Genomic DNA, 13,769 nt, shown 5'->3' with positions numbered 1-13,769 from the left:
AAAAAATCAATAAAATATATTAAAAAAAAAAAAAAAGAATCCCCTATATTCCATTTTGACATGAAATTGTGCAGTTTCTTTTGCTCACTTCTCGTGACAAGAATCTCATTGCTTCCGAGGCAGCTAAGGTTCTGATTATTAGGATATCCTCACATTGTGACAAAAACTGCCTCCTATTGACTTCTACCTTTTGGTTCCTGTGCCTTTTGGAGACAAAGTATATGCATCATCTTTGTTCCCCTTTTCAGTTCTTCAGAAACTTAGGATATCCTCTACTTCCCCTTCTCTGGAGTGAGGATGGGGCAGGAACCCTGTTAGGGAAGGCAGCTGGCCAAGGGGTCATTGGAAAGTGGCAGCTTCTGTTGTTATTAGATGACAAAAGGTAGGATGAAACACTTCCTGCCCTGGGGAGACCATAGTGAGAGAAGAACCTTCAGGGAACTCTCTAATTCAGAGCCTGACCTTAGGACAAGGAGGAGGAGGAGAGGTGGGGACTAACTGAAGGGGTCAGTGGAAGAGTCACCTAGAGATATAACTTCTTTAAGTCTTTGCTTTAGTGCCACCTTCTCTGTGCAGCCTTCCCTGACCATCCAATTTACAAATGCTAATCTCTCTCTTTTCTGTCCTCCCTAACCACCTTCCCTGCCATGTTATTTCATAACACCTAACATCATTTTATATATTTAACTTATTCTTTAAAAATCTTTTGCTGTTGTTGCTCTTGCTGCATCCCTCAGCTGAAGCTCACAAGTCCAGTCTGTCAGTCCAAGCTCAATGCTCTCTGCTATTCCCCAACTCTGGATTCCTGTAGCCATCCTCTTTTTTCTCCCTTTCAGGACTGGGGAGGTAATAATGCCCAAATGTTTCAAGCCCAAGGGTACTTCACCGCCCCTTCTGGTTGCCCTATTCCCTGCTCACCTTTTTGAATACAGCCTCCTCAAAACATGTTGATATGAGATGACCATCTGCTTCCTAGACCTGGCTGATAAGAGGCCCATTCTCCTATAGCCCCTTGCTGTTCCCTTGACAACCACACTTACCATTCTGTTTTATAATTGTCTACTCTATTTGTTGACACCATACCTAGAACATAAGCTTCTTGAGGGCATTAAGCCAACACTAATCCAACACAGAGTAAATCTTACTGAGAACTTGTTGAATGAATGAATGAATGAATGAATGAATGAATGTCATGAAAGAAAAGATCACTTGGGAAAGCTTCCAAGGAGAGATAAATCTGAAAAAGCCTGAAAGGATAACAGGATGCTTTTTTAGGCTCTAGACCAGACCTCTCCTCTGAGCACTAGACTCCCATATCTAGTTACATACTTTCCATCTCTGTTGGAATAATGTATTGGGGTTGAAACTCTTGACTTCCTTCCCTGGCTCCCCTCAGCCTTCTCTCAGTAAATGGAACCATCATCCATCCAATTCTGATTTCTTCATAGATCTCAACCCAGTCATCTACTTCTCTGTGTACAGATTTAGGGTCTGCCTTTGCCATTACACTGTAAGCACTATGAGAACCAGGTGTGTCTTTTCACCATAGAACAACCCAATGTCTGTCTAGTAGGTGGGGGAGAAGGATTGGGAGGTAGGGTGAGCATGGATGGTGTCTGTTAAGAGTCTCAGAAGCTTGGGTCACTAGGGGAAATACAGCGGGAACCACAGAGGAAGTTTAATGATCACATCAAGTTATTTTATTCCATTACTCATCAGGAGCCCAAGTTTGTGCTTCCGTACTCTTGTCTCCAGTTGGTTTGTCAGTTGTGACCCTCAGGACGCTTTGTCTTATCATTCTGTGCTTCACCCTTCTCCTGCCCTGCAGGCAGTACAGAACAGTGCAGAGAGCACTGGAGGAGGTGGACCATGGGTGGGACGGTGTGGTGTCAGGGGACAAGATCTTGGTGACCTCTTCTCCTCACTTCACAATCACACATGTTGTGTCCTGGGAGGCAATGTGCCACAGTGGTTCAGAACACGGCCCCTTGGGTCCCACAGAGCTGTATTTGAATCCTAGCCCTGCCACTTATTGGCTGTGAGAGCTTAACCTCTCTGAGTCTTAGTTTCTTCATCTGTCGAATGGGGATAAAAATACCTACATTTTCTGGTTGTGTGGGTTACAGTAAGATATTATATGTAAAGTGCTTCACTTGGTGACTGGCACATAAAGAATAACTCCATAAAGAATAACTATTAATGAGGGCATGTGTGTTCATGGTTGTGTAAATACAGACTTTTGATTCTTATGGTTTGAACAATAAGGGCTATTGGAATGCAGAAGAAAGTGGGGTCAGAGAAGACTAGGGTTTGCAGAAGAGGTGGGTATTATCAGTGAGGAATCTTAGTTGCAACAGAAGAAAACCCAACTCAAACTGACTTAAGTAGAAAAAAGAATTTATTGGCTCATGTAATTACAAAATCCAGAGGTACTGACTTCCAGCATGGCTGGATCCAGGAGCTCAGAGGTTATTTTCAGGAAGCTGGGGTTTTTTTTGCATCTTTGGGCTTTGCTTTTCAGACTGTTGCTCCATTCTCAGGAAGGATTCCACTCTGTGGTGACAAGATGGCTGAGTTCTAGGTATACACTCTTTTGTTAGTAAAACCAATAGAAAGAGCTTCTTTCCCCACAATCCTCCCAACAGAAGTCCTGGTCAGACTCTTGTCCTGAAATAGGCCCAGTGCCTGTCCCTACACTAATCACAGAAGTCAGGGGGAAAAGATGGCAGGACACTGTCTCTATTCAAACCACATAAACTTGGGTCAGAGAAATGGGTGAAGGTGGCCAAACTTCCAGTTAAAAAAAAAAGTCATGGGGAGATAATGTATAACATAGTGACTAGGTGACTATAGTTAATGATACTGTATTGCAAATTTGAAAGTTGCTAAGAGAGATCTTAAAAGTTCTCATCACAAGGAAAAAAAAACTTTTTGTGTGTGTATGGTGACCGATGTTAATTAGACTTATTGTGGTAATCACTTTGCAATATATAATAATATCAAATCATTATGTTGTACACCTGAAATTAATATAATGTTATATATCAATTACACCTCAATTAAAAACAAACGAACTCACAAACTTGAAATGGGTGGTGGGGGGCATGATTCCCTGAGGAAAATTTGGATGCTATTATAGAAATAGGGTGAGTAGCTGTACAGGCTGAAACAAGTATCCTCTAAGTGGGCCTTGGAAAACATATATGATTTGGGCAGACAGCGAGGAGGGAGGAAGATACCCCAGAGATTCCCTGCCAAGCAAGAGGGAGAAGAGGGGAATAATGTGCTGTGAGCAGGACTCACACGTTTGAGGTAGAGGAAGCAGGCTTGTTCTGTGCAGTCCTGGAGAGAAGACTTGGGACCAAGTGGGCTTGGGGATGGTGTTGTATTGTACCCCGAATCTCACAAAGGATGCCTCAAAAAGTCGAATTATGGAGTCATTTATTAAAGGCCGGCGGCTACGAGGGGCAACATGCTCCAGATCTCGCAGCCCCGAAAGGTCCGCCACATCTGGCTTGTATGCAGAATATCACAAAGGTATCAATTACATCTTTGGGTTTGGAATGAGGAACCTGGTTTGCACAAAGCAGTTACAGAAGCAAATTGAGCAAGTTAGTTATCTATAAAAATTAAGTATAATTTTGGGTCTACGGATCACTGAATCAACAGAAACACATTATCTGGGGCCACTGAGGCAATTTAGAATAATTGTGCTGTCCTGGTCTTGGGACCACTGAGTCAACCGGAATGCATTATCTGTAGCTACTGAGACAATTTAGGGTAATTGTGCTGTCCTGGTTCCCAGGTACAGAAGAATGTGCTTCGATAACCAGTAAGATCACAATCAATGGGATATTCAAACCACCATCCATGGAGTATTCAATCGATTGGGATAGCATACTTAAGTTCAAAAAATCAAAATAACTTTTCTATTGTTTTAGCAAGCAAATAAGTACAGAACCCAAAACTGCAGGGTTAAAGTTAAAGTTAAAACTGCAGTTTCTACCTGAGATGATTGCTACCATACTTCAATGGGGGAGTCACAGGATCCAGATCTCCTCTCACAGGCTGTCTCTGGTGGGAATGGGCTTCTTTGTCAGAGTGGTTATCAGAGAAGCAGTCTAGATGGGCTCTGAGACCCTTTGCATTGCCCAAATCTGAAATTCTATAGCCAGGAATCAGCTCTCCCCGCCCCCATCCTGGTCCCCACCTCTTCTCTCTCTTAAACTCTTCTCTAAGGGGGATGCTACATCTTTCTCACTGATACGTTTATGGGTGTCTGAGACCATCTGGATTTTAATCCTGGCTCCTACAGCAAATGTGGGACCTTAGGGGAACTGCTTATCCTCTCTGGGGCCCCTGCCAGCTCTGCCAAAGACTCCTGGGGAGGGATAGGACACACCAAAGTCCTCAGGCCACCCAGGTGTGTTGGCTCTTCAGGGTCTCAAAAGCACCTTCACACTTGCTGTCTCATTTGAGCCTTTCACCTGACCTGTGGGGAAAGCAGAGTGGGAGTCTGTTTAACGCACAGCTTTGTGGGGTGCTGTTTAATGCACAAGGCTTTGAGTCCAGACTCGAGTTCAAAGCCATGGACCTGCCTCTAACTACATGAACTTGGGCAAATCTTCACCTGAGCTCATTTCCTCTTCTGAAAATATAGTCAGTAATTCAACCTTGTAGGTTTGTTATTTGCTGTGAAGATTAAATAATGTATGTAAAGCACTTAGAACCGCTGTGCACCCTCGTGAGTTGGGCTGGAGAGGGGTGAGTGTGTTGGAGTTGAGTTAAGCTGAATAAGAGTAGCTCGCAGGAAGCACCCTGCATTTCACAGGGCATAGCACACCCTAGTCCAGCCTCTGCCTGAAGATTAAGGCCTTGTGTCAGTCATGGTTCTGACTGGAAGCAGGTGGCACCTTGAACCTGGGTAATTTGAAGAAAGTGTGGAGGAGGGTTTAGGAAACCAACAAGGAAAAGTGCAGGTATGCCAGGCTGGCATCAGTGGGAGGGAAACTACTGCTAGGCTGAGAGGGCAAGGGGTGAAGCGGTTATTCTGGAACCCAGGAGAGGCAAGGACCCTAGTAGAGTCAGTCATTGGTCAAGGCTGTTCCCCAGCGACATTAGTTCCCAGCACAACCAGCCTGATAAATGGGCGAACAGTTCCCACCCCTTACCCCCACATAAAGTCCTCAGATAAAAACTATAGATGCTGGTAGCTGGAAGTAGGTTTATAGCACTGAAATGGTGTGATGTTGTGATTTATAATAAGAAATATACACTGCGTGGCCAGATTATTATGATCTCTGAACGCATAATAATCTTGCCACTCAGTGTATATTTGTTCTTGACCTGTTCCTGGCAAAGAGCTCCTAAAACCTTTGGGTTTTCCTAAGTGACTAAGGTGTCTTTTGTTATCTTAAAGAGGTGACTTTTGGAAAGCACCCACCTGAGATTTGGTTGCCAGGGGAGCCAACCATGTGGTTAGAAGGTTAGAACTTTTAGTCCTAATCCCCTCTTCATCTCCACCCCCTCCAACCTCCAAAAAAAACATACCTGGGTCAGACCAAGCATGAGAATCTACCTTTCAATCTACAGGAAATATAGGAGAAAATGATCTTTAAAAAGATGGAGAGGAAACCTATAGATGAAAAGAGACTATGAGGCATTTCTAAGACACGTGAACCAAATGCAGTGTGCAGACCTTGTTTGGATCCTGATTTAAATAAACCAACTGTAAAAAAAAATTGGAGGACTCTGAATATTTGTTGATATCAAATAAACAATTTTTTCTGTGTGATAATGATATTATGATTATAGTTATGCTTTTTTATTTTTATTTTTTAATTAATTTTTACCCAAGGATATTTTTCCCATTGATTTTTTAAGAGAGAGAGAGTAAGGGAGGGAGAGAGGGAAGAAGAGAGAGAGAGAGAGAGAGAGAGAGAGAGAGAGAGAGAGAGAGAGAAGAAGAAGAAGAAGAAGAAGAAGAAGAAGAAGAAGAAGAAGAAGAAGAAGGAGGAGAGAGAGAAAGAGGAGAGAGAGAAATATTGATGAGAGAGAAACATTTACTGGTTGTCTCCCATAAGCACCCACACTGGCATATGTGCTCTGACTGGAATTGGATCCACAATCTTTTGGTGTATGGGAGGATGCTTCATCCAACTGAGCCAACTGACCAGGGCAAGATATGGACTATTTTATAAAACAAGCAGCCCTGGCCAGTGTGTTCCGTGGTTAGAGCGTTGGCCCCTGCACTGAAGGCTTGTGGGTTTGATTCCAGGTCAAGGGCATGCATCTGGGTTGCAGGTTTGATCCCTGGCCGTGGTCAGAGTGCATGCAGGAGGCATCCAGTCAATGTGTCTCTCTCACATCAATGTTTCTCTCTCTCTCTCTCTCCTCCCTTCCTTCCACTCTCTCTAAAAAGCAATGGGAAAAATATCCTCTGGTGAGGATTAACAAAAATAATAAAATAAATGAAAATAAATAGTCCTTATCTTTTGGGAATACATATTGAAATACTTACCAATGAAATAATGTGGTATCTGTGATTTGCTTCACAATAATCCAGAGAGGAAGTAGGAAGTGGGTACCGGTTTAGATAAACGAAGATTGACTATGAGTTGATGATTGTTTTAGCCACATGACTGATACACAGGGGTTCATTGTTATATGGTTAAAAGATTTTACCTTGAGAACATTATGCTAAGTGAAGTAAGTCAGAAAAAGCTAAGAACCATATGATTTCACTCATAAGTGGGATATAAAACTGAAACTCTTGAACACAAACAACATTGTGGTGATTGCCAGACAGAAGGGGTTGGGGAAAGAAGGGGGTCTTAATATATGGTGACAGGAGAAGATGTGACTTTGAGTGGTGGGCACAGGGTGCAATATACAGACTTATAACATAGAAACCCACACCTGAACTCTATATATTCACGTTGACCAATGTCACTCCAATAAATTTAATACAAAATAAAATAAGGTTTCATTAAAGTTAAAAACATATTTATAATAAAAAACCTTTTAAAATGAAAAAACAACAACACTAAGATGTGGGAATATTAAAATCCAGGCATCTTCCCTATGGATTGCTGATGGGTGTATAAATTGGAATAACTTTTATGGTAGGCAATATGACACTATCTAAATTTAAATGCACATACCCTTTAACTCAGAAAATCACTTCTAGAAATGCAATCTTTGTACTCACACACACATGCACATACACATATATCTATATATAAATCCTCATTGCAGCCTTGTTTGTAAAAGGAAAAGATTAGTAGTAACCTAAATGTCCTCAATAGGGTACTAGCTAAATAAGTCAGGGTAAATTCACTGAATGGAATACTCCATAGTCATTTTTTAAAATGAGGATGCTCTTTACATAGTGATCTGAAACAATCTCCAAAGTGCAGTGCTGTCTGTATAGTATGCAACTATATAAAAAAGAATATATAGCCCTGGCTGGTTAGAGCATCCACCCATGGACTGAAGTGTCATGGGTTCGATTCCTGGTCAAGGGCACATTCCTCAGTTGAAGGTTCCCCAGCCCCAGTAGGGGCACATGTGGGAGGCAACCAATGGATGTATCTCTCTCACGTTGATGTTTCTCTCTCTCCCCTTCTTCCCTCCCTTCCATCTCTCTTCCCCTCTTGCCTCCCTTCCACTTTCTCTAGAAATCAGTGAGGATTAAAAAGTATATATATACTTTTTATATATATACTTTAAAGGGATAGGAACAAGACTTTCATTTCAATGCTACCATTTTGTATCTTCTTAATTTTATTCCATGTACATGTATTACCTATATAAAAGAAACACAACCTAATTTTAAAAGAAATAAATTAACATTAAAAATATAAAGACTATATGGGAAAATATCTATAATATGTATGCTTTAAAGAGTATACAAAATTTTACCCACATGATAATTAAATATACATACAATATGTCTGTTCATGATCAACAACTAGATACACATACAAATGAAAGGGATGTATTGTTAGTTGGGAGTGCAAATGCTGTTTTTTAAAAAACTTTATAGATGTTATAATAGGATATGTTAATACATATGGTAAATTACAATTTAGGAAAAAGAAAAATCAGATTTAGATCACAAAAATCTAATTTCCTTAGGGTTTTCAGAGAGAGGCTTTTTCCACGAAGCGAGGTGCACCTGGTCACACTGCCAGAGCTGGTTCTGTTTGGTTTCCTGCTAGCCTCGCGGAGGAACAAGATGCTGGGCCAGTCACTGCAGTTGGTGACACCCTCACACTCAGCACTGGTTCACCTGACCCTGGACAATCTGTTTATTTATGGAGACAAGGCTCTGCACAAACAAGAGGCTTTCTGGAGGCGGGAAAGCCAGAGTGTTAAATATCCTCCTTCATACGCTCAGCTTCCTTCCTGGAGTAAGGGCTCCCGTGGGAAACCGGAAGTGGGCTCTATCCAGGCAGGAAGAAGAGTCAGCCAAACTCCAGCCTGCTGCTCTGCATCCTCCCAGCCCTGACAACCCATGCTCCACCTGTTCTTGGAGGCATGTCTCTTCCAGGATGTCTGCCCCGCTCACCCTTCAGAGGCAGCTGTGGGAGAGTGGAGAGACCCAGATTGGGAGTCAGGGATTGACTCTGCCCCTAAGTGCATGACCTCATACAACTCACTTAGCCTCCCTGAGCCTCAGTTTTCTCATCCATAAAACAATCCTACTATCTCACCGTGCTGCCAGAGAGTAACTAAGATTGTCATGTTGTTTCATTCTAGGCCCATTATTTTTCTGCCTACTGCTTCTCAGTCTCCTTGGCCTGCTCCTCCTCAGATTGTGCATCACATTTATCAGTCCTCTGCCCTCTTCTCTCCTTGGGCTCCCAAACCTAACCCATCACTCACACTCACCCATGCTCCACATCCACACACCCAACTGATCCTCTCCACTTGTAACTCCCACAAGCATCTCAACCTTATCTAAACTTGAACTCTCTTCCTCTCCAAACTTGGTCCTTATCCAGTGTTCTCCATCCCAACAATACTTGTAGCGTCCACCTAATTGCTCAAGCCAGCAACCTAGAGATATTCCGTGTCTCTACACCAACACTCATGGGTAACAGCAGCAGCACCCATCTTCCACCATGTCGCCTGGGAAACAGAAAACTAATGGAAGAAAAAATGAAGCAAACACACCAAGAAGCCTGGCAGAGATTAGGAGAGAAAAGATTATCAGGATTCATAAAAGGCTACATGCTCTAATTCTGTTCTTGAGTCTTTGCTTAAGTTAGTTGGAGTTGGGTTTCTACACATGCAAATACGAGAGTCCTAATATAAACATTGTCAATCAGAATAGGCGAGGTTATGCTGTGGTGATGAACAACCCCCACATTTTGGTGGCTTAATTCCACTACATATCCATCAGCAGCAGGTAGCTCTGCTCATTGCAGTCCCCCGGAAAGAAGCCACCATCCTGAATGTTGCTGGTCACTGTTTCAGAACGAAACTATAAGGGGTCTGATACCATCAATTCACTGTTCCAGTTCAGAGGTGACATGTCACCTCCATTCCTAACTCATTGACCAGGTTACCTGGCCCCACCAAGGGGGCCACAAAGCACAATCCTGCCATGTACGTGAAATATTTGGTGAATTACCTTAATAACTACCATGTAATTCCTGGGAGAAGCCAGTTGTTGGGTCATGAGGGTATTTCAGTGGCCACTATGGAGTGGCCCAGATGGTGAATAACTGAGGCTTCCTGTCAACAACCAGCACCAACCAAGGATGTGAGTGAACCATCTTGGAAGCTGATCCTTCAGCCCATCAAGCCTTCAGATGACAGCGGCCCCAGATGACATCTTGACTACAACTCATCAGAGACATTGATCCAGAACCACCCAGCTATGTTTCCCCAAAATTCCTGACCCATAGACTATATAGGAGATAATAAATGTTTAATGATTTATGTTTTGGGGTGATTAGTTATGCAGCAATAAGTAACTAATACACAGCTCTGTATACTTAAGAGATCTCATTTAGGCAATCTTCTATTTTTAGGAAATATTCTTATCTTCCCCCAGGCTTTGGCCTAGTTTAGGTTACCTAACTAAAAGTAGCTATCAGGCTTGGGGAGTCTAACCCAGGAAGACAGGATCCTATTCTTTAGAGGTTTCCCTTTATTGCAGAAAGCACCGCATCACATCACCTTCTCCTGGGTCAACCAGAGACATGACTCCTACAAAATTAAAGGAACTGGAAGCCTAGAATTGCCCAATTAAATACAGTATTGAGGAAGTAATAATTGAGAAATGACACTGTAAGCTTAGAAAGTGGTATTAATAGTAGTGCTAATGCACTGTATTTATTTTTTTAATATATTTTTATTTCAGAGAAGAATGAAGGAGATAGAAACATCAATGATGAGAATCATTGATCAGCTGCCTCCTGCATGCCCCACACTGGGGATCGAGGCGGCACCCTGGGCCTATGCCCTGGCCAGGAATCGAACCATCACCTCCTGGTTCATAGGTCAACCCTCAACCACTGAGCCACGCAAGCTGGGCTAATACATTGTATTGAATGAGTATGTGTTACTTTTCAAGTTTTCACTTCTATATCTGAGGTAGGTGGGGAAGATATAAATAAACCAGGTTACACATGAAAACAATGGCTAAGAGCTCTTGATTTGCCCATAGTCTCATCCTGAGTGAATGACAAGACGACATCCACAATCTGGGTTTCAGTGACTCCAAGTCAGGCTTGGTGCTTTCCAAGGTAGGACCTCCTGGCTGATAACATGAATGCCTTTCAGTTAGAACTGTCCTCTGAGATCAAGGTGCACTTGTAGGTCTCCTTAAAGGCCTCCAGGAAAGGCGGTATTACTTCATCCACAGTGAGGTGCCTCTGGAGCTCCTTACTCAGGGAAGTGACGGCTGTCCCAAACAGCCCGCAGGGCACAATGTGCTCAAACCACGTGAGATCTGTAGAACAGTTCAGAGCCAGGCCGTGGGATGTGATGTGCCTTCCACAGCGGACTCCTGCAAGACAAGCCAAAGGCTGTTAGAGGCGACACACTCCTTCCCCAGGCTGCAGGATCCCACTCAGTGTGTTTAGGAAACTGGACAGGAGCACTGATTTTCCAACTGTGTCTGGAGCACCCAAGGGGTTGTGCACAGATCGGAGAGGGGTACAAAGTGAGGGAAGTGGTATGCTGCACTTATTATGGCGATTACAGAAAATGTCTTCAACACAGAGATTGTTGCTTAAAAAAAAAAGGCGTGATAACTACTTAAGTGCCCTTTATTGTCCTGACACTGTGAAGTAACCTGGCAATTCACTTCTCGTGTCTCTCCATTTGGAAAGTTGTACAAGATGACTTCTAAGGGCCCTTCTGGCTCTGAATACACTACATCAGTGAAGAGGCTTAAAAACTCTTCAGCGAAGCGGGTAGTTCGATTCAAAGCCCGCGCCAGATGCACCTCCATGGGTCCCGCCCCGCCCCGCCAGGCCCGGTCCCGCGACGCTCACCGATCGCGCAGATCTTGCGCTCCCCCAGCCAGACGCCGGTGTAGGGCGCCGGCCGCGCGCGGGCGCCCCGCAGGCCCTGGAGCCCGCACAGGCGCACGGCGCACGCCTCCAGCGCCGCCACGTGGGTGCGCAGGCGCAAGCGCAGGCGCCGCAGGTCGAGTAGCGGGTGGCAGAGCAGCTGGCCCGGGCCGTGGAAGGTGGCCAGGCCGCCGCGGCCTGTAGTGTGCACCTCGGCGCCCAAGGCTCGCAGCCGCGCCGCCTCCTCGGGCGTCAGGCCGCCGCGCAGCCCGGCCGTGTACACGGGCCCCGCGGGCTCGCAGAGCAGGAGCGCGCCCGCCTCAGTCCTCGACGGGTCCTCGGTGCCTGGCTCCGCCTGCAGCCGCCGTAGCCAGCGCTCCTGCAGCGCCAGTAGCTCGGAATACGGCACCCGACCCAGCCGCACCAGCCTTACTGCGGGTAGTAGCATGGTGCCCGCCGGCGCCCGCGCGGCCCCGCCTCTTGCCTAGGTTCGGGGCGTGCCGGGGGGCGGGGCCTAGGGAGCAAGTCGAGCTGCAACTCCAAAGTGCTTTTAACAGGCTCTTGAGAGGCTGTGATCCCAAGATCCAATAAGGTGTGTCTCTTCCATTCATTCATTTCAGAAACCAATATTTAGGGCCCGCGTGTGCAATAGGCGCTTGGTACATTGGTTGCACAGTGTACAAGGAGAAAAGAAAAGAACTGTCTTGGGAAGCTTACATTCTTGCAGCAGACAATAAGCAAGCATTAAAGCATGAAAAAACCCCACACAAAATAGGGTAATGTGTCATTCCTGAGAAAGAGTCTCAAAAGAAGGTTAATGTACAGGAGGTATTTTTTGGGGGTGGAGTGGGGAATGGGGGAGATACTTTCAAGACCACGCCTGTGAAGAGCGTATAGAAGCAGAATCAGGCCGAGGGAGAAGCTAAACAATCTCAGCAGGGGCCCAGAGGGTGTGGCTCAGGGATTGAGCGACCCAGGAACCAAGAGGTCAGTGTTTGATTCTTGGTCAGGGCACATGCCCGAATGTCAGGCTTGATCCCCAGTAAGGGTTGTGCATTGATGATGTTCCTCTTTCGTAAGTGTTTCTATCTCTCTTTCACTCTCCCTTCCACTCCCTCTAAAAGTCAATAAGGACATATTTTAAAAAAACACACACACACAATCTCAGCATAGGCTTCAGCCAATCCCAAAGTATGCTCTGAGCCTGGGAGGACCTTCCAGAGCTGTTCCAACTTAAAGAAGGGGCCAGAAATTTATATTCTTGTACTGACCAGTGATAGATAGAGGCTGTATCTGGAGAGGCGCTGTAATTGAGGAAGGCTGTTTCCTTCCGTGGAGGACAATTCCCAGAAAGGAGTTATGAACCATGAGCAATCTACTCCCAGAAACTGGGGAAAGGACTGGCTAAGTCCTGAAGGTAGATGTGGACCACAGTATTCATGATGTATTGGAGTGCTATTTTAAATGACAGGTCTAAATTCACTCAATAACTTACTGAGTACCAACGATGTGTGAGGCCCATTGCTAGGTGAAGAGGATACACAAGGCCATCCCACCCCTGTAATCCTAATAGAACCCAGTTGTTGTGTTTTTTTTAAAGAGTCACTGCATGTGTTTTTATTTTTATTTTTTATGTGTTTTTTAAAATATATTTTTATTCATTTCAGAGAGGAAGGAAGGAGAGAGATAGAGAGAGAGATAGAAACATCAATGATGAGAGAGAATTATTGATCGACTGCCTCCTGCACGTCCTCCACTGGGGATCGAGCCTGCAACCCCAGGATGTGCCCTTGACTGGAATCGAACCTGGGACCTTTCAGTCTGCAGGCTGACACTCTATCCACTGAGCCAAACCAGTTAGAGCTAGAACCCAGTTTTTATGTCCTCAGTGTATCTTCTGTATCAGTCTTCCAAGCTGCAGCCAAGGATCATTCAATTGAAAAGAAAGAATAATGAAGAAAGCAGAAAAGTATGGAGAATAACTTAACAAATTACTGTTTACTCACCATCTAGACTTGCCAAATTTTAATACTTTAAAAATGTTTGCTCATGTCTTTTACAATTTTAGAAACTAGTAACATTGATCACTCCTACAGGTATATGAAAGACATTTCATTAATGTATACATAAAAATCCTAAGCAGCCCTGGCCGGTGTTGCTCAGCACGGAAGGATCTCAGGTTCCATTCCCTGCCAAGGGCACTACCTGAGTTGCAGGTTCCACCCTGGCCCCAGAGGG

General features: G+C 44.5%; 1 protein-coding gene across 1 annotated transcript; it reads right to left on the bottom strand.

The window, feature by feature from the left end:
- Window positions 1–10,317: 10,317 nt before the first annotated feature.
- On the bottom strand, window positions 10,318–11,990 carry LIPT2 (lipoyl(octanoyl) transferase 2). Its single transcript, XM_080640770.1, has 2 exons — window positions 11,514–11,990; window positions 10,318–11,023 (listed from the first exon to the last, which is right to left on the bottom strand). Exons 1-2 carry the CDS (start codon window positions 11,977–11,979, stop codon window positions 10,794–10,796), a joined length of 696 nt encoding a protein of 231 aa, XP_080496896.1. The 5' UTR covers window positions 11,980–11,990; the 3' UTR covers window positions 10,318–10,793.
- Window positions 11,991–13,769: the final 1,779 nt, after the last annotated feature.

The sequence above is a fragment of the Plecotus auritus genome (assembly GCF_963455305.1).
Source record: "Plecotus auritus genome assembly, chromosome: 9".
In the NCBI taxonomy this organism is placed as follows: Eukaryota; Metazoa; Chordata; class Mammalia; order Chiroptera; family Vespertilionidae; genus Plecotus; species Plecotus auritus.
This window is presented reverse-complemented; position numbering and strand designations above follow the sequence as displayed.

Excerpts from the sequence above, each read along its gene's own strand:
- LIPT2 (XM_080640770.1), bottom strand. The coding sequence starts at position 11,979 with ATGCTACTACCCGCAGTAAGGCTGGTGCGGCTGGGTCGGGTGCCGTAT. Across the intron at positions 11,024-11,513 it reads GCGCAAGATCTGCGCGATCG|GAGTCCGCTGTGGAAGGCAC; the intron begins GTGAGCGTCGCG and ends CTTGTCTTGCAG.